This window comes from Cydia strobilella, chromosome 14 (assembly GCF_947568885.1).
Source record: "Cydia strobilella chromosome 14, ilCydStro3.1, whole genome shotgun sequence".
NCBI classification, from domain to species: Eukaryota; Metazoa; Arthropoda; class Insecta; order Lepidoptera; family Tortricidae; genus Cydia; species Cydia strobilella.
The window spans coordinates 17,375,670-17,402,421 of NC_086054.1; the positions used below are offsets into that span (position 1 = coordinate 17,375,670).

Genomic DNA, 26,752 nt, shown 5'->3' on the forward strand with positions numbered 1-26,752 from the left:
TAGTCTTTTATTAGAACAAAATGAAACGCAGTTTAACCTTCTCCGTTTATTTTATATGTATATATAACACGTACAGATAACATTATAATAAAATATGATTTGCTTAAACAATGTTCTAAAAATTGCACATCCCCTATTCTACGCTTACTCTACATAAGGAATTCACTTATTAAATAAATATTAACATACAGTAACCATAACCACACCTAATAAATGTCATTATATGAACCATTGGACCATATAAATTAGGTCAACTTTTTTTGTTTGTTTATTTTATAAACTGAAATAGATAACACACACTAAAAAAAAGTGACCAAGTCCAGTAGTGGCCGAGGCGGGAATCGAACCCGCGTCTTTAGACTTTAGACCAGACCACCCGGCCACGGCAATAAAAATATATTTGCTTTTATTTTAATTGAGTTAAATTGATCAAAATTACGATTGTTTTAAAGTAGGTCGTGAGTACTGGTAACATCGATATTATTACGGACATTACGGTTGAAACAGTCTGCTCCAAATATCTTTCAAACTGGAAGGGTACGAATGATAGATGTCATCTCCATACAAAGTATATCCCAAATATGCCAAATGTCGCAAAATTGTATTGAATTACCATATATCATCGTACCCTTCCAGTTTGAAAAATACTACGCTTGATACTTGAAAACGTGCTTATTTTGAAAAACCTACTCCTCTAGCGTGAATAGAAAAATACATTTCCAGATATGTTTGTTTAGTTCGGTTCGCAGATCCACGAGTGAGATTGTTACGATTACGAGACAGTCTATATAGATAAAGTTAGCTTACGTCTAGGCTAGGCAGCTGAGGGCTACACAGAAGGACAGCTAGTAACTACAGTAGGACAGCTAGTAACTACAGTAGGACAGCTAGTAACTACAGTAGGACAGCTAGTAACTCCAGTAGGACAGCTAGTAACTCCAGTAGGACAGCTAGTAACTACAGTAGGACAGCTAGTAACTCCAGTAGGACAGCTAGTAACTACAGTAGGACAGCTAGTAACTACAGTAGGACAGCTAGTAACTACAGTAGGACAGCTAGTAACTACAGTAGGACAGCTAGTAACTACAGTAGGACAGCTAGTAACTACAGTAGGACAGCTAGTAACTACAGTAGGACAGCTAGTAACTACAGTAGGACAGCTAGTAACTACGGTAGGACAGCTAGTAACTGCAGTAGGACAGCTAGTAACTACAGTAGGACAGTAACTACATACATTTGGCCGCGCCGCCGCTGTGGAAGGGTCGCGGTGGCGCCACGCGCTCCAACACACTACATTATATACTCTACATAATAGTCTAGGTATGTGCAACATGGGGAAACTTTCCAAAAACTTGAAGTTCCCGGAAATTTTGGAAACTTAGTCGTTGGAAATAAGGTAAGACCGTCTACGATTTCTTTCATCGTTATCGCTTCTATCTCTTGCGATTGTACAGCCGACGTTGTCGTCGTTTTGCTTAAAAACATGTTTACACTTTTGCGAAAAATGTAAACATATCTTTGGCGTCGACTGTACACGCACTTCACTTACGAAAAGCTCTGTGGCAAGAGCAGGAGCGAAGCTCTTCCGTTCTGTTCTGACTGTGTCTGAGCGACAACAGTTCTCGCCCTATTAACCCCCCCTTAACAAAAAAAATATGTTGGTTCTCCACATTTACCTTATTTCTTATGAAATTTTCCTAAAATTCCGATAATTATTAAAAAAAGTGTAGTTTCCCCATCAGGTGTGCACACCAGCAACATACACATAATTGGGAACAATAGGTACAGAGCTCGTTCATTATGCGCTCAGTTCTAACATATCACTTTCACAACATAGTTAACGATACAAATTACTTTTGTAATAAACAGAGCTGCTTGAAAAATGGTAAAATTCACCGCCTTGAGTGAGATTTCAACTGGCACTACGAGTGAATATCCATTTTTTATATATTTCAAGAACTTAGCAATATCTCAAGGAATTTCCATTCGCTTGCTGTGCTTTCGAATAGTGGGCTAACATCTAATTGTAATCAAATGCATATAAAGGCTTACCGGTGCCCGCACATTGCAAAAAGTAAGTATAAGACAATTTTTCAAACTCAATGTGTATGAAATTTCGAAATATATTGTAATTTTAACAGCGAATGGTATCCACATCCACATAGATATAGTCGGACCACGCTAACTCTGCATGCCATTTATAATAACAATGTGTCAATGTCATCATTCATGTCAAATTTCTATGAAAATATGCCGCGTTTATAATGGCACATCCCTCACTTTGTTCAAAGTCGGTGCAAAGTTAGCTTGGACGGACTTTACCAGCGTCGTCCACATTGTTAACTGACAATTTGTAAACCTTATTACGACGGCATAAGGTCTACGATGGCCAGTTAAATGTTGTTAGTATAGTATACACTTAAATACCTGTAAGGAGGATTAAAACATCCAATAAGAGCCGAGCACATATCACAGACCGGTCGCCGTCCGGCGGACGCTTACATCTACCCAACACCTCACCCAGGCCTCAGTAGATTGGTTAGTTTTTGCTATATTCATTCCGTCATTATTTTGTGATGAATATGGTTCAAGTTCTGTGGTACCGAGCCAATGCTGTCAAATAGAGAGATTCTCTCCCCTTTGGCAGATAGGAGTAGATAGAATACTCTTACAGATAGAGACAGACAGTAGGCGATTGCGGGCCTTAGAGATTATGTGGTAAAATGTCTCAAAGTACGATCGCAAGATTTAAAAAGAAAGAAAAGCTTTAAAAATAACCAAGCTACTGATATTAGGGCCAACGCTCCACAACATACACGGAAGATAAGTTTATTGTGCGGAGAGCGGGAGCGGAGGCGGCAACAGCGCGCTCAGAGCCAGTCCCAGCTGCCCCAAGTAGTACGTCGACATCACCAACAGCCGTCGGTACGGCAGCGGACCGCGGAATAGAGAGTAACCTAGCAACGCATCGGAGAGGACAAAGAGTAACGCGCCGGCGGGCGCCGCGTATGACCGCGGACATGTGTTCTCGGGCAGCGGCAGCGTCCGCAGCGCTCTCCACGCCATGCTCACCAACAGTACCGCGTAGAGAGGGACGGCGACGGCTAGCGCCGGCGGCGGCGTCACCGCGGCGCAGTACGCGGCCGCGCCGGCGTACAGCAGCAGCCCGGCGCGGCGCTTGGCTGCCCGCGCGCGCATCGCGCACATGTACGCCACGTGCGCGAGGGCGAAGGCCGCCATGCCGGCGGCGAAGTGCTGCTCCCACACTAGGAGAGCGTCGCCCAGGGCCGACAGCGCCAGGCCGAGGGCGATGCGCCGCGCGTAACGCCGTCTGCAAACAAACAATATAATAGCAGTTAAACGAAAATCGCCAACTATCCATATCAGCACTTTTGAACACAGCAATGATATGACGGAGATCGTGAATTCTTTGCCTTCTCTCTTTCGTAAAATATTTTGATTGTCCGTTGGTAAAATGTGCAAGAGATCTACAATTCTCTATCCTCATTCTGTCCTCTATCAGCCAAAAAGAAGCGGATGCGGATTTTTAAAGGCTCACATCCGCGGACGCGGATGTCGAGATTAGGCACATAAAAAACGAAACTTAGTATTTGAACAAGAATATAGGTGCCCTGGCCACAATCGCATTAGTACCTATACTAAATTCCAAATTAAACAAATGAGGGTGGCATTTGTTTAAAACTTAAAACCCTCTATAAATAAATAAAGATTTAAAAAAAAAAAATTCACTTCTTGTCGCTGTCCGTCGACGAATCACAAAAACGAAACGAGATTCCTATTGGCTCAGATAAACAAAATTCTCGGGATATGATGTCAATCATAAGCCACATAAAAAATTAAACCTTTTGAACCAGCGGCCGTAGCACGGTCTCATTTTTATCACCTGTCACGTTCTAACAAGTATGTAAGTGCGAAAGTGACAGGCATACATAGTGGCAGACGATAAAAATGGGACCATGCTGCCACCACTGTTCGAAACCGGTTTACTTGCTAATTGATTGGCAAATTGGTACTCATCAAAATGATTCCAAGCAATCTACAATATCTACATTATCGATAATCCGAGGCAGACACCAATGAGTTTAATGACCCCTCTTATAATCGTTATCTCTATTGAGATAGGAATGAACTTGACACTGGCGAGGTCAAGGCGGTCGTCCAAAACAAAGGCAGGCTGCTGCCCTCAGTGCCCTCTCGCCCTTCTTAGGAAATTGCGTAAGTTTATAAGTAGCAAATGGATAGATAGCATAGCAAAACAACAAGCGTTGTTTGTCGATATTTCGATGAAAATCCAGAGATAAGCTTCAAATGCGCAATAGGGTTACGAGTGTTTACATGAAAATTTTGTTCCGCGATTAGGCCTCAAGGGCTCTTTCACAAGTCAATAAAACATTAACATTTATTCATAATGCGATATAACGAAACATACTAATATTGACATAAAACAGAAATAGGTACTTAGCAGCATTTAAATTAAATTAAATTCTTTATTCAACGACCAACTAGGATCAATCAGTGTTAGTATTTAGCGTCATCGTCCAACCTGTTTGTCTACAGCTCTTACACAAAACAAATTGAATGTTAGAAGTCATAAGAGATTATCCAGTGTCTATCACCATCCATTTATGTTTACTGCGGTTGGTATTTTGGTGTGGACGCGGCGTACTACGTCACTTCACACGGTTCGCACTCACACCACACACCTATATGTTAAGTTGTTAACTCGTCTCTATCCTAGTTTGAGCCTAGAAATTAATAACAAATATGCAATAGGAACTTAGGAAGTGTTTAGGTATAGTTATTGGAAGAGATACTGGGTTATCCTGCACTGATTTGTGTGATGAAACTGATGAATATTTGTAATTGATGTTGGATTTGTTGGAATACCTTATTTGATGTTGATTATGATGATGTTGTACGAATTGATGTTGGATTTGCCTACCTAACCTTAGGGCAAGGCCAATTTGTTTAAAAAATTGTAATATTAGACCGAAGCGTTTTATTTCGTTTTTGGAAAATGTTCAAAATGGTGGAAATTGGGCTAAAGGACTTGAGTGCGCTAATACGCTGTGAAAATGACTCAACGAAGTATAATTTGTTTTTACATTTGTAAGCTTATGGATCTTATGGCGAGGTCTACAGCTCACAGAGCCACTAGTATTTATTGGTTCATCACCCATAGCGTACTTATATGGCGATGGCGGCAGAGTAATAAACCGGTAGGAATGTACTAAACAGGGACCGGCCCGCTATCCCTTATCGGGGTTTTATAAGGGTATTGCATAAGGCTTAACTCACCATACCCTTTGCCAGACGAAACCCTTTGTTTTGGTTTTAAAAACCCTTATATAAAGCTACCACATTTGAGTAATCGGTAGCCCAAATACCCTTACAAAACCCTTATCATCCGCTCACCAACACCTTGCATATTGCTTATAAGGGTTAGCCTTATAAAGGGCTTCCCTTTTAGCATATAAGCGTGCTAATTTAAGTCGTCTACCTTGTTCATAAAGCACACATTACTTCGAATCCGAGCGATCGTCGGCGGCGACGGCGGCGTTCTTTGACTAGGCACGTATTTTCTTTCCTTTTCATACACTACCGTAGATATATACTAATCCTGTCTCTTTCACGCAAAGGGAAACCTTTATAAAAAGCGCCTAAAGATAAGGGTAACCCTTATTAAGAGCTAGCCTTATTTTTGGTTAGCTTTTCGGTAAGGGTTAGTCAAAGGTAAGGGTATGAATGGGCTTGCAGTTCAAAAGGGAAAGTCTTTCAATGTGTTAGCCGTGTTTAAGTGTCGCCCATTGAAAGGGTTTTATCGCGGAAAGGGTTGTCCGGTCCCTGGTACTAAATAATGTACCTACAGTGTGCTTGCTCCACTTGCCGTGTTCAAGTGTTCAGCGTCACGAACGTATCTAATCCTACAGTACTACCTAAGTAAACCCTTTAAATTGGCTTATGTAAGCCGGCGACCGGCTACCGGACGCCTTACCTTGCAAGAATAAATAGCCGATCTGATATGGAGCTACAAGGTACACGATACGAGCTAACGAGGCAAGGAACGCAAGAGGGCGGCCTGATTTCAAACCGATTAGCGATTCGTTTGACGTCAGAAGTTAAGACCTGTTAACTCGGCAGCTAAGCGGGCAAGAAATTAAAAAAAAAACCGGCCAAGTGCGAGTCGGACTCGCGCACCGAGGGTTCCGTACTTTTTTAGTACTTGTTGTTATAGCGGCAACAGAAATACATAATCTGAAAATTTCAACTGTCTAGCTATCACGGTTCATGAGATACAGCCTGGTGACAGACAGACGGCCAGACGGACAGCGGAGTCTTAGTAATAGGGTCCAGTTTTTACCCTTTGGGTACGGAACCCTAAAAAGTAGCTAAACATAACTTCATCAAATTGTTAAGAGAGCTTATGGCGAGTGCAACATTCCCACCCGCACCCGCTAACCAACTTGTGCTAATGACTGTACCTGAACTAAACGTTTAATACAATTCTATTAGCTTGGCCTACTTCGTATATAACATTGCATGTTAGGAGTCCTATGGCACATTTCTCAACTTATCCGACTGACAATGAGTATTAGAAATTTGGCTTGCGTGCCTGTTTTATAAAAAAATCGGCCAAAAGCGTGTGCTACCATGCTCAGGGGCTATTAGTAAGTATCATGTAGGTACATTACAATCATAAGGTACCTTCGGTAGGACTCCGTAGGAGTACCGTCTCGGCGCTTTGTATGTCTTTTTACTAAGAAGAGAAGACTTTTTGCAATAACTCAAAAACGGCTGGACCGATCATGCTCGCTATAGTTTTCATTTTTTTTTGGACCCATAGTTCAAAAGTTTGAGGGAGGGAGAGGGACACATATTTTTAGGGTTCCGTAACTTCCGTACCTCAAAAGGAAAAAACGGAACCCTTATAGGATCACTCGTGCGTCTGTCTGTCTGTCCGTCTGTCACAGCCCATTTTCTCCAAAACTACTGGACCAATTAAATTGAAATTTGGTACACATATGTAAGTTTGTAACCCAAAGACGGACATGTAACGTAAACAAATGAATTTTCAACATGGGGGCCAGTTTTGGGGGCTGCTAAACTATATGAAAAACTTTATTTTTTAATTTTCCCATTTATCCCAAAAAACTGGCCCCCATGTTAAAATTCATATGGAGGGCATATTCGTGTTACATATCAAATAAAAGAGCTCATTTTGAGAACCTTAACTATATATTTTTTTGTAATTTTAAAATAAATAGTTTAGAAGTTATTTAAGAAAATAGCCAAAAAATTACCATCCCCCCCCTTTATCTCCGCAACTACTGGGTCTAAAATTTTGAAAAAAACACAAAATAGTTCTTTATCTATAGATGACAGGAAAACCTATTAGAAATGTGCAGTGAAGCGTGAGTCGGACTTAATTACTTATTAGTTTTTGATCCGACCCTAGGGGTTTTTAAAAACTCACGTTTCACATAAAAGAATACATTGTTAAAAATTGTGTAATGTACAGAACCCTTTGGAACGCGAGTCCGACACTCGCACTCGCAATTGGCCTGTTTTTTTCTTTCGGAGCGATTCTTACAGAAAAGATTTACTTTATCAAAAAATGGGACCCTTGTTCGTTATGAGTTATGAAACGTATCCAACGATACCCAACACCATGCGGTGTTTTCACGTGAAAGCGAGGTTCCTTGCGGTGGTTCTTAGCTATGTTTGATAGAAATCGATCCAGCAGGTTGAAGAGTATCAGCTCCTTTCCAAATGATGTAAGGCATTTTTGGCATAAAATGGTTTTTTTAGCATAAATTAGAAGGGATTTTTTTATTTTAGTTAATAGTAAACTGTATATAGTTGGGTTAAAGTTTTGTACTTTATGTTCTTGTTGTCTCTATTTGTACAGTTTGAGCAGCTGGCTTGTATACCTAAAGGGAATACGCACCTCTCCTTATCATGGTCAGGGTCAGGGTCGGTTGCCTGCGGGGGCCTCGGCTGTAGCAGCAGGACGGCTGCGAGCAGGCACAGCACCGGCGCGCACTTGGCGGCCGCGGCGCCGGGGCTGGGCGCTCCGCTGGCGGCCAGGAAGTACACGCAGACGCACTTGAAGAACGGCACCAGCCCGCCGCCCACGCCTACGCGCTTCATCTGCAACCAGGCAACTGGCGTCAAGAATGTTTCTCATGGTCGTATAGTACAAACTAAGACCTTATTGCTAAGACTCCGCTGACCGTCTGTCACCACTGTCACCAGGCTGTCTCTCATGAACCGTGAATTCCGTGATAGCTAGGCAGTTCAAATTTTCACAGATGAGGTACCTATTCTGTTGCCGCTCTAACAACAAATACTAAAAACAGAATAAAATAAAAATTTAAGTGGGGCTCCCATACAAGTGATTTTTTTTTGCCGTTTTTTGCGTAATGGTACGGAACCCTTCGTGCGCGAGTCCGACTCGCACTTGGCCGGTTTTTCATATTTTTGCTCATGTCTCGAATACCTGTACGAATAGCACGGACAATATAAACCTACCTACCTATAATAGGTACATTACTTTTGACCTTCGTCACCTATGTGCATGTATACAACATACACATGTGCATGCATTTAGATATAGAACTTAGTAATCTCTTAAATGAAGCCAAAATTTGCAGAAATATTTATTTGCCATTTACAAAGTGGTAGATAGTGTGTCGCGTATCAGTGCCGCTGTGATGCTCCGTCCAAGGAAGATCGCAATAAAAGTTGCTTGGTCCAAAGAAGATTGCACTATGAGCAAACCCGGTTAGAGTAGGAAAGGAAGCCGATCTAGGGACTTAAAAAATTTCAGTGTAATTTACTTTTTGCCAACATAACACCAAATTTTTATTATTTTGTTATGTAAGAAATGTCAAGTTAAGTATAATTATTTTGTCATGCAACATTTTTCTCTAGGATCAATAATTATGGAGATAGGCGAGGTTGTAACTGACAAAAACATTGTCGGTTTTGGTGCACTCTAGCTGTTTGATCGCAGTCAACCTAACACACTCCTCCTGGTTTTGCTTGTTGTCGCACCTATCCTGCCTCAGTTACTTAAATTTACTAAGTTCGTAACGCCTTTAAAAATTGTCGATTACTACCCCGCCTGTCACCATAATGCCTGGTCTTAGAGAAAAATGATACATGAGTACATGACAAAAGATACTTATTTTAACATTTTTTAAATGATGAAGCAATAATATAAAGTAATGGTGTTATGTTCGAAAAAAAAACTGGACAAGTGCGAGTTGGCTCGCCCACCGAGGGTTCCGTACTTTTTAGTATTGGTTGTTATAGCGGCAACAGAAATACATCATCTGTGAAAATTTCAACTGTCTAGCAATCACGGTTCATGAGATACAGCCTGGTAACAGATTGGCGGACGGACAGACAGACAGACGGACAGTGGAGTCTTAGTAATAGGGTCCCGTTTTTACCCTTTGGGTACGAAACCCTAAAAAGTGACACTGAAATTTTCAAAGTCCCAAGAACGGTCCCCTTTTCTATACCCGAACCGCGAACCCTTCCTCGACCCACACGTACGTAGGTACATCAGTTTACACTACACGTTTATTATTTAAGACCTAAGGCTAACTTTCAAGAGCTGCACGATCAATAGTACTGTGTATACTGTTAGCTGCAACTCACCAAATCAGAGGGCGAAAACATGGCTCGTGCCTCGAGTAACTCGTTTAGAAAAGTAGCGAAACTGCGCACTGCCGGCGTCGTAGCGCGCCGTCCGCTGGTTAGCGAATAACGCCTCCCCGCGAAGCACCGACACTAAAAATAACAATGTTTGTTTTGATTGATTCTTCCGTTGACAGACCCTCGGCGGGTGCGCCAACGTAAGACAACAACGGTTATCCTCACACGTTGAAAACTTCCTTGATTATTGAAGTTTCGTTTGTTTACGAAGTCATTGCAAATTGGTAGCTTAACATGATCACGTTCCGATATCTACTTACGAAACGTCACAACGCTTGCTCTATGTCGATAAATGACCATATATAAAATTTTGTATTAAAATTACCTAAACAGGCGTTATTTATAGAGAATCACTTATTACTCATTATTTTTCAATAGTTTACCATAAGAAATAAATATAATTATGCGGTGAAAAATAATGCTTTTGAACGTAACCTGACAAATCAAGTCTCGGTATGACGCTCCTTTCAACGCACATGTCGACTATGATGACTTGTATTAATACTGGTTAATTATATTATATGGTTATAATGTTGTAAATACATTTATTTACATACAAGATATATACAGTGGTACTACGTAAACGAAATTAATAACTAGCTTAAATCTAAAATAGGCCCTTGAGGCATTGTACCAAGGATGCTGGCGGCATTTCCCCGCTGTATCGCAATGCTGATACGTTGTGCGAGAAAGCCGCCAGCTCTTCGGTCACCAGTTACGTCAACCAGACGCTTCGCGATTTCTGCAAACAACTTATGCGCGCTGGGACCCCATGGACCTAGAGTTTCAACTCCAAATGGAACGAAATGATACTCTCTACCGAGGCTCTTATATTTATTACGTTTTAAAATTTCGGCGCTTTCCGCCGCTCCGCCCGCTGTCGCGGAGATCGCGAAGTCTGTTATTGTGGTATGTATCCTATCTGTCACTCTTAGCGTACTTTTCACTGGTAACACTGGCGATCGAGGTCGGCCAGTGTTATAGGTGACGGTGGGAGCAAGATGGCGGGAACGAGTGGAGACAAGTTGAGAAAGGTCGTCTGAATGCTGGTACGTAACACGTGGTGTCGTGAGTGCATTCAGGTACAGGAGACTCTTGGTTAGCGAAACATATCTATATTTTGTGATATATAGATATTGCAGTGACCTTGAATTAACGAGAGAGACTTGAGATATGCTTGAGATAGAGCTGAGTTAAAGAATTGTTATTCTTTGTGTGTCGCTCGAGTTTGAATGTAACAAGTGAGGTGGCTGGAGGTTATCGGTTTGAGTTACTGGAGGTTTCATATGGAGGCTGATGGATGAGCTGTAGGGGTTGTTGTGGAGGCTCGTCGGGGACCACATGGTTCCCACCTCAGTACTCATCGCATGAGGTTGAGAAGAGTAATACCTATGAGATGCGGGATGCACGATGAGTTCTCTTGTCGAGATTCAGTTGTGCCGTGCATCCACTGATACAAGCCACGGGACTTGGGGCCCTTCTAATCTCCCTGAGAGTGTTGAGGTTACATTCATAACAAGAGAATAAGAGATATGAGATTGAGAGTAGATGGAATTGTGCGCCCATCGAGTGTTGATTCCTGGTCAGTGCAATAGCTATTTTATACTGTGCTTTGTATTCGTAGAGATCCATGTAGCGAGGTTATCATTACATCCCCCTTGGAGTAAAATTCCGCTACATGTTTTGGTGGAGATGCTTAAAAAAATCTATCGGCTACGGTTCACGTGTTTGGACTTTAGAATGAGAATAAGAGTTGTCGTACTTAATGTTGAATTATTTATTTATTCAACTCGACTTTTTTTTCGGTTTGGGTATGCCCATGGTGGTGCGTACACATGGGATAGTTTTGACCCATTGTGGTGCGTACACATGGACAGTAATATTTCCCAGCCGCGAAGAGAATATGTATGTCTCGAGCTCAGTGCGGACTGATTGTAGAATTTTATTACACGGTGGACCGGCCGACAGACGATTCCTTGTTTTTTTTCTCTTCTCGATAGATCAGCATTTTTTGCGTTGATTTTGTTATTTGTTGTAATACCGTGTTTAATTATAGTTGGTCAAACCAAATTGGCAGTAAATAAGAGCAGGACGCTGTACTCATCCTTTTCTTTTGGATGCTAGTACTGGTGTGGGACGGGGATGGTATGGTTCTCTCTGTCTATGATTGAGGTGAGACAGTCCCTTTGACAAACTATAATTACGCTTTTTACTCTGGCAACACTGAACTTAGTCTCTGATCACGTTCAGAAACACGCCACTGTTTACGTTCGATCAAAATTATTTGCAAATTTATTTATTAAATTTGTACTTGCGCACGTTTCCTCGTTAGCTTTATTACACCAACTTTATTTTTATTGTGTAAAAGACAAAAAGAAGTATTGAAACATTTACTTGTTGTATTATTTTCCCTACGGTCATTATTTACGTTACGGAATATTTATTGTGTTTGGTATGACAGATCGATCGGTCGCGTCGTATAGAGGCGATTTAAGTGAAGTCTAGAAACTCTAGAAGTTTCAAGTTAGTCTATGGTTTTACTTTTGCAAACTTACCCGTTTTTTCTTTCGCCGGTTGTGAGAAAACTTTTGTGTTAGAAATATACAATCGAATAGAAGTGCAATTACTTAATTAAAAAGTGCAAAAGTGTTGAAGTGGATTGCTAAATAAGCCGTTGTAAGTAATAGTTTTAAGGCGACTCCATTATGAAGTAATTTGGTAGTTAAATTTCATGTAAAACTGACAAACTTTTATGGTACTTAAACTCTACTTCAAGTGAACGCATTTCATTGCAGATTAGCATCAAGCAAAATGCAAGATTCACATAAGATTTAGAAGCATATGAAGTATATCGGTAGCTTGCATTGCGTACAAAATGGACTTTCTGCTTTCCACGTTACAATTGCGCCTAGAAAGGCTAACAGAAGCATTAAAGGGAGCCACAGAGGCCCTTAACAGTATTGAGACTGGCGTAGCAAGGGATAGGATAATTGCTGTGAAAATTAATGTTAATAGTAGATTGTTATCGCTCACAACAGATTTAAATAGATATTTGTCTGGCGCGACGGACATCAAAGAAGATTTCTGCAATGAATGTCGAGATATGCAAGTAAAAGCGGAGGACACGCTTACCGAATTAGAAATTGCGATAAAACTATACTGCCATGAGGGAGAAAACAATCATAGAACGCGTCTACCTAAATTAGAGTTAGGGAAATATAATGGTGACATCCTAAAATGGAACAGTTTTTGGGATAAATTCGCGGCTAATGTTGATAGTAAGGACATTGCCAACGTTGAGAAGCTTTCATACTTGCTAGCGTCATTGGAGGGACCAGCCCTTCAAGCAGTTGAGGGTCTGGAAACTACTAACTTCAACTATCCGATTGCGGTAGACATTCTCAATAGCCGCTTTGGTAAACCTACGAAGGTCATCGATGCTCACAATGATGCTTTGCAAAATCTGCCTGTAGCGAAGGATTCACCTGAAGATTGTAGGCGCACTCTGAACATTATAGAGAAGCACCTGAGGGTATTAGAAGCTCTAGGGGAGAAAGTTGATGCTAGTTACCTTAGAGTTATTGTACTTAATAAATTTCCATCAAGAGTGGTATACCAAGTGTGGCTTATGTCAACCGATGATTCCTTTGATGCAGTCCGAAAGGCTTTGGATGCCGTAATAACAGCCATGGAGAGTTCAGTTGTTACAAACATGGAGAGTTCTGTGATTCCGGTAAAATCCAATGACACAACGGAGATGAGTACACCTGCTTCAACAGCAACACTGCAAATTGGAGCTGTAAGGAAAAGGAAATGGCAACAAAAGAGAGAGGCAATTTCAGCTCAACCTAATAGGAAACGCCCTAAGAGAATGTGCATATTTTGCAATGAAGAACATTACAGCGAGGATTGTACCAAATTTAACACATATAGGGAGAGGATTGGCAAGCTGAAAGATAGGTGTTATGTGTGCTTCCAAATAGGACACCGTGCCTCTAAGTGCACAAGAAGGAGGAAATGTGTACATTGCTCTAGAATGCATAATAGAGCACTTTGCCGACAGAAGGTGCAGAAGGGTAAGGATAGTGATATGGTTCTTTCAAACATGACTTCAGTCAATGTACAGTTAAATAAGCCATCTAATTTCTTACAGACGGCAGTAACCCAAGTAAGGACAGCGGAGGGGAGAAGTCTGAGCGTTAGACTTTTACTTGATTCTGGAAGTCAACGAACTTATATTACAAACAGAATAGCAAAATTATTACGAATTAAACCTGATGGAGAAGATTGTTTGATGATTTATACATTTGGATCAGAAAAGCCTAGAGAAATGTTTTGCCCATATGCAACAATAACTGTAGTGAGTAAACGTAATGTTGAAAGACTGATTAGAGTGAATATAGTTCCATACATCACCGCAGAGGTACCCATGGCTAAGGTAGAGTCACCAATGATAGACATCTTGGCGGACGATGCTTCTACTGGCGCAGGCATCGATTTGTTGATTGGAAATGATTTATACTTCTCATTTATCAGGAAGAGTGTTGATTTGGGAAATGATACTTTCCTAGTTGATTCTGATTTTGGTTGGTTCCTCGCAGGAAGTGCTACTGACAACAAGGAAGGGGACACTCTATCAGTGGCCACATATTGCCAGTGCCATGAAATTAATCAAGACTATTTTACAGAACCAGATCTTCCTCTGCGTACCATAGATGTCAAATTTTTATGGTCACTTGAGAGCATCGGGATATGTGATTCTCCAAAAACTACATGTGAGGAAGAAGCCGTTCAGCATTTTAACGAGACTGTCAAATACAGTGAAGGAAGGTACCAGGTCAAGTGGCCGTGGATAGAGTATCCTCCAAAATTGCCTACTAATTTTGGACTTGCCTTTGGAAGATTAAAGGGTGTATTACGAAGATCAAATAAGGAAGTCATGACGGAGTATGAGAAAATTTTAAAGGAACAGCTTGAAGCTAACATAATAGAAGTTGTGGATCCTACCATTCATGGTGACCATCCAGTTCACTATCTGCCCTTTCATATGGTTCAACAGAAGGGTAAAAGGGGTCGGCTAGTCTATGATGCTTCAGCTAAGCTAAAAAACGAGAAAAGCTTGAATGAGTGCTTATACAGAGGTCCGAACATGCTGGAAGACCTTACAGGATTGATACTGAAATTTAGAATTGGGAAAATTGCTATCACCGCCGATGTTGAAAAGGCTTTTCTTCAAGTTGGTCTACAAGAAGAGGACAGGGATGTAACCAGGTTTCTCTGGGTCAAAGATTTGAATAAGGAACTGACTGAAGACAATATCATGCAATATAGGTTCTGCAGAGTGCCTTTTGGAGTAATATCAAGCCCTTTCCTCTTAGCGGCAACAATTCGATATCACATTTCAAGGACTAACAAAAGTCTTCTTCCAGTGATAGCAGATAAATGTTATGTAGACAATTTAGTGACGTCAGTTCAATCAAGAGAAGAGGCTCTCAATTTGTATGCTCAAACAACAAACTCATTTAAAGAATTAGGAATGAACATACGAGACTGGATGTCTAATGACAAAGATTTTGTAGACAAAATTCCCAAGCAAAAGAGAGCTAAACAGGAAAGTGAAATGAAGATCCTCGGTTTGGTATGGAATTTGGAAAATGACACTCTACGGCTCAAAATGAATAACGAAACCTTTGAGAGCGAGATCACAGACAGAGGCATTACAAAGAAAGGAGTCTTGAGAGTGCTGGCCCGTCTGTATGATCCATGCGGCTTTGTATCACCGCTCATGCTACCAGGAAAACTCTTGTTCCAGGAGATTTGCACTAGAAAGTTTAAATGGGATGAGATTCTGCCTGAACACTTGTCGACATCATGGAGGAGCATAATTGAGAATTTAAAAGCTGTTAAGAATGTAGAACTGCCAAGACATGTCGCAAGTGGATCAAAGTCAGAATGCACGAAGTATGAACTACATTGCTTCACTGACGCATCTATGAATGCATATGCAGCAGTCGTTTATCTGCGAGTCATAACTGAAAAGCAAGTATCAACTTCTTTTCTCATGTCAAAATGTAGAGTAACCCCAGCAGAAGACAAAAGTGATCTCAAAATTCCTAGACTTGAATTGCTAGGGTATCTGATAGGAAGTAGACTTCTGAGGTATGTTGAAAGCCACATAGACCTAAATATATGCAAGATATATTTGTGGACGGATAGTCGAGTTGTCATAGCTTGGATCAAATCAAGTAGACTACTTCCACCATTTGTATCGAGACGAGTCAATGAGATCAAGCAAATTAAGGACAGCTTAGGTGCAGAGCTGCGCTATGTCAACTCAAAAGAAAACCCTGCAGACATAGCTACCAGACCAGAATTGTGGCATCATAAACAGGATCTATGGCTCCATGGTCCAGATTTTCTTCTAAAAGAGCAAAGTGATTGGCCTAAGGAGCAGAGGAAGGAAGAAATGTGCTTGGCCGGGAGGGCTCTGGACACGGTGGATGGTCCAGAGATGACAATTAAAGGCTATGAAGACCAAGATAATGATCTTAACCTTTCTGATATGGAGGTTATTCCTGCAGCCACTACACTTCATGAAAGTTTGGATTCTATGCAAAACCCCTCAGATGAAGAAAAGTGTGAAGAGACAGTGACTGAGATAAAGAAGTTGCAAGAAAAATTCTTTGCAGAAGAAGTTTCAGGAAAGGTGACTAGTTTGTCACGGAACTTAGGTATCTTTGTAGACGAAGATGGGATCTTAAGATGTAAAGGAAGATTCGCAAATGCTAATTTATCCTATGATAAAAGATATCCCATTCTGATTCCGAAGAAATCACCCTTCACAACCCAGATAATACTTAAGACGCATAGAGACAACTACCATGTTGGGGTCCCACACACGCTAAGTATATTACGCGAAAAGTATTGGATCCCTCATGGGCGAGCCCAAGTACAGAAAGCTCTGAAGAGATGTTCGCAGTGTGAGAAGTATTCTGGAGGTCCTTACAAACTGCCACCACCACCTGCACTACCCAGTGAAAGGGTTAATTATAGCTCTCCATTTACCTTTACTGGATTAGACTACCTGGGTCCAGTATTAGTGGAAACAAATACTGGCAGAGAAAAACGATGGATTTGTCTTATGACATGTCTAGCAGTTCGTGCTGTACATTTGGAGTTGGTCAAGGCTTTGACGGCTGAGGAGTGCTTGCTAGCGATACGCCGGTTCGTAGCGGCTAGAGGATCACCTAAAGTATTGATATCTGACAATGCACTACAGTTCAAGCTAACAAGTGAAGTACTAATCCATTCATACTGCCAGGAGAAACATATCAAGTGGAAATTCATCACGCAGCTTGCACCCTGGCAAGGCGGCTTTTACGAAAGATTAGTTGCACTGGTAAAGCATTGTTTAAAGCGCACACTTGATAAGCATTTATTAACAGACGGTCAAATGCATACAGTAGTAAAGGAGATTGAGGCTGTATTGAACACAAGACCTTTGACTGTAGTAGGTTCTGACCCAGAGGGAGTGCTACGACCAGCTGATTTTCTGTCTCTAGGTCAGTGTCTAGAAATAAACCCAGAACTTGGTGAGGGAACCTCACAAGGCACCAATACCAAAGTCGACTTGGTTGAAGGCTGGAAGAGAGGTCAGAGGATTCTTAACGAGTATAAAGAGATGTTCACCAATCAGTACCTACCGAGTCTGCGGGAAAGATTCAGCCATTCTCATAAACAACAGCGAGTGATTTCAAAGAAGTCGCCTGAAGTCGGTGACATTGTACAAATTAAGAACGATTCCAAAAATAGAATCAATTGGAAGGTTGGTAAAATCTCAAATTTAATCCGAAGCCGTGATGGTGAATGCCGAGCAGCCAAAGTGGTAGTTGGGAATACAGAGTTTACGAGATCCATAGCCCATCTGTATCCGTTAGAGTCTGAGACATACGGCCCAATAGATTATGCACAACTACCATTACAAGAAAACGAGATGGCAGAGACACCAAATGAGCACATGGAGATGGTTGAAACTATGGAACCCATAAGAGTATCAGAAACGATAGTGTCACCCGAGCCCGAGATGGAAATTGATGAGCTAACAATCCCTACTGAATCGGTAACCGAGAAAGAAGTTTCTGTGTTAGATTCTGAAAGTAGTCCTACGCAAACTGAGCAAGCTCCCGCTGCTGATACATACGAGGCAGAAGTGAGAGAGCCAAGAGTTATGGAAGAACGGCCAGAGGAGGCGACAAGAGTAAGGCGGAACGCTGCCATTTGGGCTAGAGAACGAATAGCCGAATGGACGCGTCAGCTAATGACGCTACTTATGTAATTTTTTCGCCCTCGGGAGTGTCGCGGAGATCGCGAAGTCTGTTATTGTGGTATGTATCCTATCTGTCACTCTTAGCGTACTTTTCACTGGTAACACTGGCGATCGAGGTCGGCCAGTGTTATAGGTGACGGTGGGAGCAAGATGGCGGGAACGAGTGGAGACAAGTTGAGAAAGGTCGTCTGAATGCTGGTACGTAACACGTGGTGTCGTGAGTGCATTCAGGTACAGGAGACTCTTGGTTAGCGAAACATATCTATATTTTGTGATATATAGATATTGCAGTGACCTTGAATTAACGAGAGAGACTTGAGATATGCTTGAGATAGAGCTGAGTTAAAGAATTGTTATTCTTTGTGTGTCGCTCGAGTTTGAATGTAACAAGTGAGGTGGCTGGAGGTTATCGGTTTGAGTTACTGGAGGTTTCATATGGAGGCTGATGGATGAGCTGTAGGGGTTGTTGTGGAGGCTCGTCGGGGACCACATGGTTCCCACCTCAGTACTCATCGCATGAGGTTGAGAAGAGTAATACCTATGAGATGCGGGATGCACGATGAGTTCTCTTGTCGAGATTCAGTTGTGCCGTGCATCCACTGATACAAGCCACGGGACTTGGGGCCCTTCTAATCTCCCTGAGAGTGTTGAGGTTACATTCATAACAAGAGAATAAGAGATATGAGATTGAGAGTAGATGGAATTGTGCGCCCATCGAGTGTTGATTCCTGGTCAGTGCAATAGCTATTTTATACTGTGCTTTGTATTCGTAGAGATCCATGTAGCGAGGTTATCATTACATCCCCCTTGGAGTAAAACTCCGCTACACCCGCTTTTACATTAGTCCGTTGGAGGTGGGACGGTGCCAGTGTGTCTACGCAGGTAGCATCCCACACCAACATCCGTCCCAAGCTCCAAGGAACCAAGGACATCCCATCGGGCCTCTTGCCATGTTGTAAATTAAACAAAATTTTATAAAAATTGTATTTGGATTGAACGACTTATTTTTCTTTATATATTACCGAAATTGTTCGTTCTTTTTTCGGGCACGCTTCGTTTTACGCGATTTTTTTGACAGTAGGCCATCTGTTTTTGCGCTGTCATGTCATGTCAACTCCAACTCAACTGTCAAGTGTCAATAAATGAATAAATCGTCGCCGTCTTTGCTCGGAGGTCGTCGACATCTCATTAATTTTATAATTTTAAGTTTTTAAGGCACTCCTTCATAGGCCGATTAATAAAGTAGCAATGCCGAAAAAGAAAACGGGGCAGCGCAAGAAGGCGGAGAAGCAGAAGAAACGGCAGAAAGAGATCCGAAACGCGCGCGACCATGTCGACCTGGCGCAGCACCCCTGTAACGGGCCCATGGAGTGCGACAAGTGTCAGAAGTGAGCATGATACTTTTATTTTGGTTACTTATGCTTCTGCTCTCTCATTTGTTGTTTCTATTTTGCTAGTTTGTTGATGAAACAATCACTTACAATTCTTTATTTCTCGTAAGCTTATGTGCAGTTTTTTGCAGAAAGCAGAAGAGTCGCGCGTTCTGCTATTTCTGTGCGGCAGTACAACGGCTGCCGGTGTGCGCGCACTGCGGCAAGGGCAAGTGCATGGCCAAGGCCGGCGACTGTGTTGTCCGGCACCCTGGGGTCTATGTGACAGGCCTCGCTATGGTGGTCTGTATACTGCTCTTTTAAACCTTACGTTGTTAAAAGGTTACATGGATCATTGCGGCAAGGGCAAGTGCATGGCCAAAGTAGGCAACTGTGTTGTGCAACACTCCGGGGTTCATGTCACAGGTCACCATGGTGGTCTGTATACTGGTCATCTAATCTTAAAACTGTCAGATGAAGAACCCACCATCCAATTCTTTTTTTAGTCTAGTGAGATCTCGATAATCCGGCACTAAAATTGGGGTACAAATTATCATTCTATGTCCTAATTTACTATGTGCGCTTACATACATTATCACACTTCAATCTCTTTATAAATGGCTATGTTCCAGAAAAAAGTAGAATTTTCTTTGAATTTAGTATTTTAGTAAAATGTATTTCTACAACATACTAACATCCATCAAAATAACATGGAGATTTGCTCTAACTTCCAGCTATCCGACTCTTCCAGTAATCCGGCTCTCTTGTGTCAGCATTAGTGCCGGATTAGTGAGATTGTACTGTATTTATAAAAGAGTTTGTTCTTTTAAAGCGGTGGTGGCCAAGTGGATATGATGGTTGGCTTTAAATCCGGAGGTTGCGGGTTCAAATTCTGGCTCGTACCAATGAGTTTTTCAAAACTTATGTACGAAATATCATTTGATATTTACCACTAGCTTTTCAGTGAAGGAAAACATTGTGAGGAAACCTGTATAATACATCTGCAAAGAAATTGAAAGGTGTATGTGAAGTCCCCAATCCGCATTGGGCTAGCATGGGGACTAATAGCCCAAGCCCTCTCGCGTATGAGAGGAGGCCTGTGCCAAGCAATGGGACGTATATAGGCTGAATTATTATTAATATTTGTACGCGTGCAGGCCGTTGAAGACAATTGAATCTAAAAGCAAGGGATACACGTTACGGATACTATCCTCGAGCGCACAATATGATACATCGGAGATGGTCCCCGCCAGGTGCAAAGACTATTGCAGTGCAGCACTTTTGTGCTGCGATGGGAACTAAGGTCATAGGCTATTGATTTGTAAGTTGGATGGACTGGATAATGGGCTATGGGAGGAGACAAGCCGACACCTGCCGTGACAATCAGTTTCGAAATTGTGAAAGACAGGTGGTGTGGTGACTCGCCAACTCATTGAGTGGGCCCGGCAATGGCCCCCCCTAAGGCCTTGGCAGAATAACAGCGTTGGAATTTGCCTCGCTTGCAAATTGCAACAATATGCTGAGAGAGGGCCTCTTCCCTACTGCACACATTGCTGGACCCGTGTGTAATTTTTATGTTTTTAATGTGTAAATAATTTTATTTTTATTTTTGCTATTATTTTTATATTCCCTTTTTTAAACATATTTCTTCTTTCATTGTATTGTCCTGTGTATGTGTACTTTATGGAATAAATGTCTTTCTTCTTCTTCTTCTCAATGGGCGCACGCACAGTGCGACAACAGAGCAACACTTGAGAGCGGCTGTGAGGTTGTCGAGAGGTGAGTCTGCGGTAGCCAGATTCCGGTACTCCATTTAGCAGGTCGCCGGCGTTATGACATTTTACAATTCCAACCTGGAGCATAGGTCCCGCTCATGCGTGGAGTCGCAAGCCGGTGAAGGCAAGCACAGAGGCGAGGGCCAGATGAAAGTGCCCTCTGGAATACGGGCCCGCGGTGTTGCCACTCACCGTCAGCTCGCTCGCCACAAGCTGCCCCGCGGGGTTATTATTATTTTTATTGTACTTTTGTTTACTGCATATTGTGTTTATTCTATGTAATAAATTTTTGTCAAAATCAGCTCGATGGTACCATAATATTGCAATGTCACCCGACTTATACATACGTATGCAAATTTTCAGCTTCATCCAAAAGAAGAAGATTTGACCCGTACAAACATATTTACATACATAGGTCGTACATTGCAAGTTAAGTAAATGTTTATGTAAAATTGTGTTATTATCTACCCAGAATAGAATCCTACCCTAACACTTGTTACCAATGCTTAATGGACTTTGCTTGAGAAACTGTTGCAATGGAGAATACGTATTTCAGGGTGCAATCTGCGACTTCTGTGAGGCGTGGGTATGCCACGGGCGCAAGTGCCTCACGGCCCACGCCTGCACCTGCCCGTTGACTGACGCAATCTGTCTTGAGTGTGAGCGAGGTAAATATGTACAAGACATCATTCTCTTAACAGGGGCAGGCGTGACTCACTCCGCGATTTCGTCGCGCCACTACAAGTACATGCGGCCGCCCCCAGTTCTGAGGTCTAACCGTAGTAATTAGTAATTGCCGTTGCCGCGCACCGCTACGGAACGGACACGGACGCCTGTTGCGCATGCGCCACCTGGCGGTCATATCTGTCGTAATAGACGCGTTTTGTTAGAGTGAATCTTCTGTACCTATTAGTACTATTATTTATTCTGTCACTGCACTGTCCGTGACCCATATATGGTTCATGGCAAAAGCCTCTATTTCCAAACCCATAAGGTTAACATGAAAGAGTGGGACAGTGAATGTGTTAAAATGTTCTTATACAAACATCCTGTGTTTATACCAAGGTTTATACATATTACATTTAGAACAAGTTGAACATTTAAATCATTTTACTCCATTAGATATCCCAGTAAACAGTATTATTTGCAAAACCACAACATTATACTAGTGGCTCTGTCAGCTGTAGACCTTGCGCTCGCGAGCATAGCTTCAAGCTGAATAAATGTTCGGCTCCGCCGTTTACAATTATTTAGAAAATTAAAATTACAATTTTTTTTAAGGCTGGTTAAATAAAAGCTTGTAAATAGAAAAAATAGAAATTAGCCCGCGCTTCAATCAATTTTCCAAAAACCGGATCGACAAAAAAAATCTATTTAATCATAGAAGCTGGTCACAAACTTTCACGAGAATCGGTTGAGAATTGCGACCTGTAGAAGAGAACATCCGAATATAAGCAAGCAAAATTTCCGAGTGAAAACGTAGACCTTTCGCTACGCTTCGGTCAATAATTAAATCTAGTGCAGTACATGCAATTAATGAATTGAAGGCAGGTTAAAAGTTAACCGTAAAAAACCTGGATGGATCTCGTAACTTTGGGGCCCAGTCAAAAGTAAGCTACAAGCAGTTGATGAGGTTAGTTGTGTCTCTGTGGAGTGAAAGGTGTGTGTGAAAACAATAATAACAAGTATAATTATGTTGCAGGCGTGTGGGAGCACGGCGGGCGCGTGTTCCGCTGCTGCTTCTGCGAGGGCTTCCTGTGCGAGGACGACCAGTTCGAGCACCAGGCCTCCTGCCAGGTCCTCGAGGCAGAGACCTACAAGTGTGAGTATGAGTACACTAGATACAGATACAGTCAAACATGTTTCAAACGGTGCGCTCTGTATGTACAGCTGAATCGCTCGTGGCACAATATACGTGCGGCCATTTTTAGGGTTCCGTACCTCAAAAGGAAAAAACGGACCCCTTATAGGATCACTTTGTTGTCCGTCCGTCTGTCTGTCTGTAAAATTAAAACCATAATATATACCAACGAAGAGAACAGATAGTATAGAGGGTTATTGTCATAGTAAATTTCGTAGTCACAGTAAATTTACTGGTATCTATCGACACGATTAAAAGTATAAATGAAAATGTATAAAAATATCAAAAAATGTATATACTGCGATTATTTTTTGCGGTTTCAGAACCGCAAAAAGTGTAACGTACGGCATGCTTAATAAGCGCAGGCACTTAAAAGACTGAAACCGCAAGAAATTAATCGCAGTGCGTTCTAAGCCTTAATGCCGCAAAAAATGTGTATTTCGATACACTCAAGGCAATCAAAATGTATAGGGTACTTCCCGAAACGAAAGTAATATCGTCGTCGTAGATTTTTTTTAACGTCTTACACTATAAGTACTGGAAAAATCTGAAAACTATAGATTTGTAAAAAAAGTTAGATTTGCATGGAAACCTCGATGCCCTACTGGGTGGGCGAGTCCGATTCGCCCTTGTCCGGTTTTTGTACTCTAGTCAGGTTTTTATAGTTATTGTAGAGTCTATGGCGCTTAAGACCATTGTAAATTCACTGTGGTAACGAACTAAGTATTTATACTTGAATGTTTTGTAAGGTTAACGCGAGGTGTACAGCTCACAGACAGAGGCACTAGTTGTTATTGTGTTGGTTCGCAGGTCAATCGTGCAACCGGCTGGGGCAGTACTCGTGCCTGCGCTGCAAGACCTGCTTCTGCGACGAGCACGTGCGCCGCCGCGGCGCCGCGCCCAAGAAGGGCCCCCCGCCCTGCCCCAAGTGCGCCTACCCCACGCAGCTCACCGCCGACCTCAGCATGTCCAGTGAGTACTGTCCCTACCCCACGCAGCTCACCGCCGACCTCAGCATGTCCAGTGAGTACTGTCCCTACCCCACGCAGCTCACCGCCGACCTCAGCATGTCCAGTGAGTACTGTCCCTACCCCACGCAGCTCACCGCCGACCTCAGCATGTCCAGTGAGTACTGTCCCTACCCCACGCAGCTCACCGCCGACCTCAGCATGTCCAGTGAGTACTGTCCCTACCCCACGCAGCTCACCGCCGACCTCAGCATGTCCAGTGAGTACTGTCCCTACCCCACGCAGCTCACCGCCGACCTCAGCATGTCCAGTGAGTACTGTCCCTACCCCACGCAGCTCACCGCCGACCTCAGCATGTCCAGTGAGTACTGTCCCTACCCCACGCAGCTCACCGCCGACCTCAGCATGTCCAGTGAGTACTGTCCCTACCCCACGCAGCTCACCGCCGACCTCAGCATGTCCAGTGAGTACTGTCCCTACCCCACGCAGCTCACCGCCGACCTCAGCATGTCCAGTGAGTACTGTCCCTACCCCACGCAGCTCACCGCCGACCTCAGCATGTCCAGTGAGTACTGTCCCTACCCCACGCAGCTCACCGCCGACCTCAGCATGTCCAGTGAGTACTGTCCCTACCCCACGCAGCTCACCGCCGACCTCAGCATGTCCAGTGAGTACTGTCCCTACCCCACGCAGCTCACCGCCGACCTCAGCATGTCCAGTGAGTACTGTCCCTACCCCACGCAGCTCACCGCCGACCTCAGCATGTCCAGTGAGTACTGTCCCTACCCCACGCAGCTCACCGCCGACCTCAGCATGTCCAGTGAGTACTGTCCCTACCCCACGCAGCTCACCGCCGACCTCAGCATGTCTACAGTTGCTCAATTTCACAGTACATGGCGCTGTACTATCAGCTACCGTACGCTATCAACGCTTTTCTACAGTGCTCCTCTTCGTTGATGAAAAGCATTATGAGAAAACTGGGGTAATCGCAATAAGGCAAGCTTCCGTCTGGGTTGGAAGGTCAGATGGCAGTCGCTTTCGTAAAACTAATAGTGCTTATGAGAATTCTTGGCAGCAAAATGCCGCGACAACGCTATACTAGGTACATGATGATAATAGTGTGTTTGTGTTGCAGCTCGCTCACACCGCTACGGGCGGCAGGGCACGGCGGCGGCGGATGATGACGATGACGACGCGGGCTACGGCGGCTACTCGGGATACGGCCAGGCTGCAGGTAACAGTGTGTGTGTGTGTGTGTGTGTGTGTGTGTGTGTGTGTGTGTGTGTGTGTGCGCGCGCGTGTGCGTATGTATGTGCGTGTGCGAGTGCGTGTGGCCCACTTTTGGCGGGTACATGAGAAAATTAAAAAATTAAGTTTTTCAAACTATATTGTGTTACATATCAAATGAAAGAGCTAATTATGAGAATTTCAAATATTTATTTTGTTTTATAATTTTATGATATACAGTTTAGAATTTATTTAAGAAAAAAGACAAAAAAACTACTGGGTCTAAAATTTTGAAAAATATGCCCAAAATAGTTCTTTACCTTATAGATGACAGAAAACCTATTAGAAATGTGCAGTCAAGCGTGAGTCGGACTTAATTACTTAGTTTTTTTAAAGACATTTCACTCACTTTTCACATAAAAAATACATTGTTTAAATTGTGTAATGTACGGAACCCTTGGAACGCGAGTCCGACTCGCACTTGGCCGGTTTTTTTAATTGTTATATTATGCTCTCAGTCGCGCGTTAAAATGATAATTAAACCAAAATATACCAGATTGTCGGTTGTCAATAAGGTTCATTTCAAATTGAAGCTTTAAGGAAATGTCGCCATTCGCACGTCGCGAGCGGGATGTCGTTATAATACGCGCATAGCGATGTCTCGCTCAAACTTCGGAGCGACGTGCGATTCGGACGCAGTGTGCCATGCCCCATAGACAACCGACAATAAGTACCCTTTTGCAATATAACATTTAAAACTTTCGCGGTTTAAACACATATTAAATCACATTTAGAAACGGGTCTATCGCGAATTTATTTTTTTTACCTTTATTTACCGACGTTTCGACACAGGTTTTCGTGGGGTAGCCACACAAATCTCTGTTTTGACATTTTGCTGGGACGTCGGTTAGCCGCGACCACGACCATTGAAACCTGTGTCGAAACGTCGGTAAATAAAGGTAAAATAAATTCGCGATAGACCCGTTTCTAAATGTGATTTAATAAGTACCCTTTTGGTTGAAAATGGCACATTTACTTACAGTTTACGTTTAAAATGTTGTTCACTCTGTAACTGTAATGTAAGTTTATTTTTCATTTCCAGGCGGCTACGGCGGCGCCTCGGGCGACGACTACGACTCGGAGTCGGACGACGACGACGACGATGATGATGATGACGACGACGAGGTGGAGGAGTCGGAGGAGGAGGCCGCGGCCGCAGCCGCAGCCGCGACCAAAACATAACTGCAATCCATAAATAAATATACTTATTTTATGCTATATTATAACGGGTTTTATTTCTTGTGTGATTTCTGAAGAACAAAAGAAAAAAAAAATTTCGGAGGTTCGAAAAATAGAGATTGACGATATAAGTGTGTGTGTGTGTCAGCTCCGGCTCAAACTCCGCTAATAGCGGGCATCTCGCTCGTTTTTGCCCAGGACGTACAAGTTGTGGAATGAGCTACCTTCTGAGGTGTTTC

The 26,752-nt window shown here is 42.7% G+C and overlaps 3 protein-coding genes across 3 annotated transcripts; 2 read left to right on the plus strand and 1 right to left on the minus strand.

Annotated features, from left to right (window-relative positions):
• Positions 1–31: 31 nt before the first annotated feature.
• Positions 32–9,900, minus strand: LOC134747319 (lysoplasmalogenase TMEM86A). The gene is made up of 3 exons (XM_063681953.1): positions 9,691–9,900; positions 7,970–8,172; positions 32–3,331 (listed from the first exon to the last, which is right to left on the minus strand). The coding sequence occupies exons 1-3, from the start codon at positions 9,709–9,711 to the stop codon at positions 2,830–2,832; spliced, it is 726 nt and encodes a 241-aa protein (XP_063538023.1). The 5' UTR covers positions 9,712–9,900; the 3' UTR covers positions 32–2,829.
• Positions 9,901–12,622: 2,722 nt separating this feature from the next.
• LOC134747175 (uncharacterized) lies at positions 12,623–18,082 on the plus strand. Its single transcript, XM_063681754.1, has one exon. The coding sequence runs from the start codon at positions 12,623–12,625 to the stop codon at positions 18,080–18,082; it is 5,460 nt and encodes a 1,819-aa protein (XP_063537824.1).
• A 1,140-nt stretch (positions 18,083–19,222) lies between these two features.
• On the plus strand, positions 19,223–26,552 carry LOC134747327 (zinc finger protein 330 homolog). The gene is made up of 7 exons (XM_063681963.1): positions 19,223–19,461; positions 19,596–19,746; positions 21,775–21,886; positions 22,921–23,040; positions 23,890–24,051; positions 25,183–25,281; positions 26,377–26,552. Exons 1-7 carry the CDS (start codon positions 19,322–19,324, stop codon positions 26,514–26,516), a joined length of 924 nt encoding a protein of 307 aa, XP_063538033.1. The 5' UTR covers positions 19,223–19,321; the 3' UTR covers positions 26,517–26,552.
• The last annotated feature ends 200 nt before the right edge of the window (positions 26,553–26,752 follow it).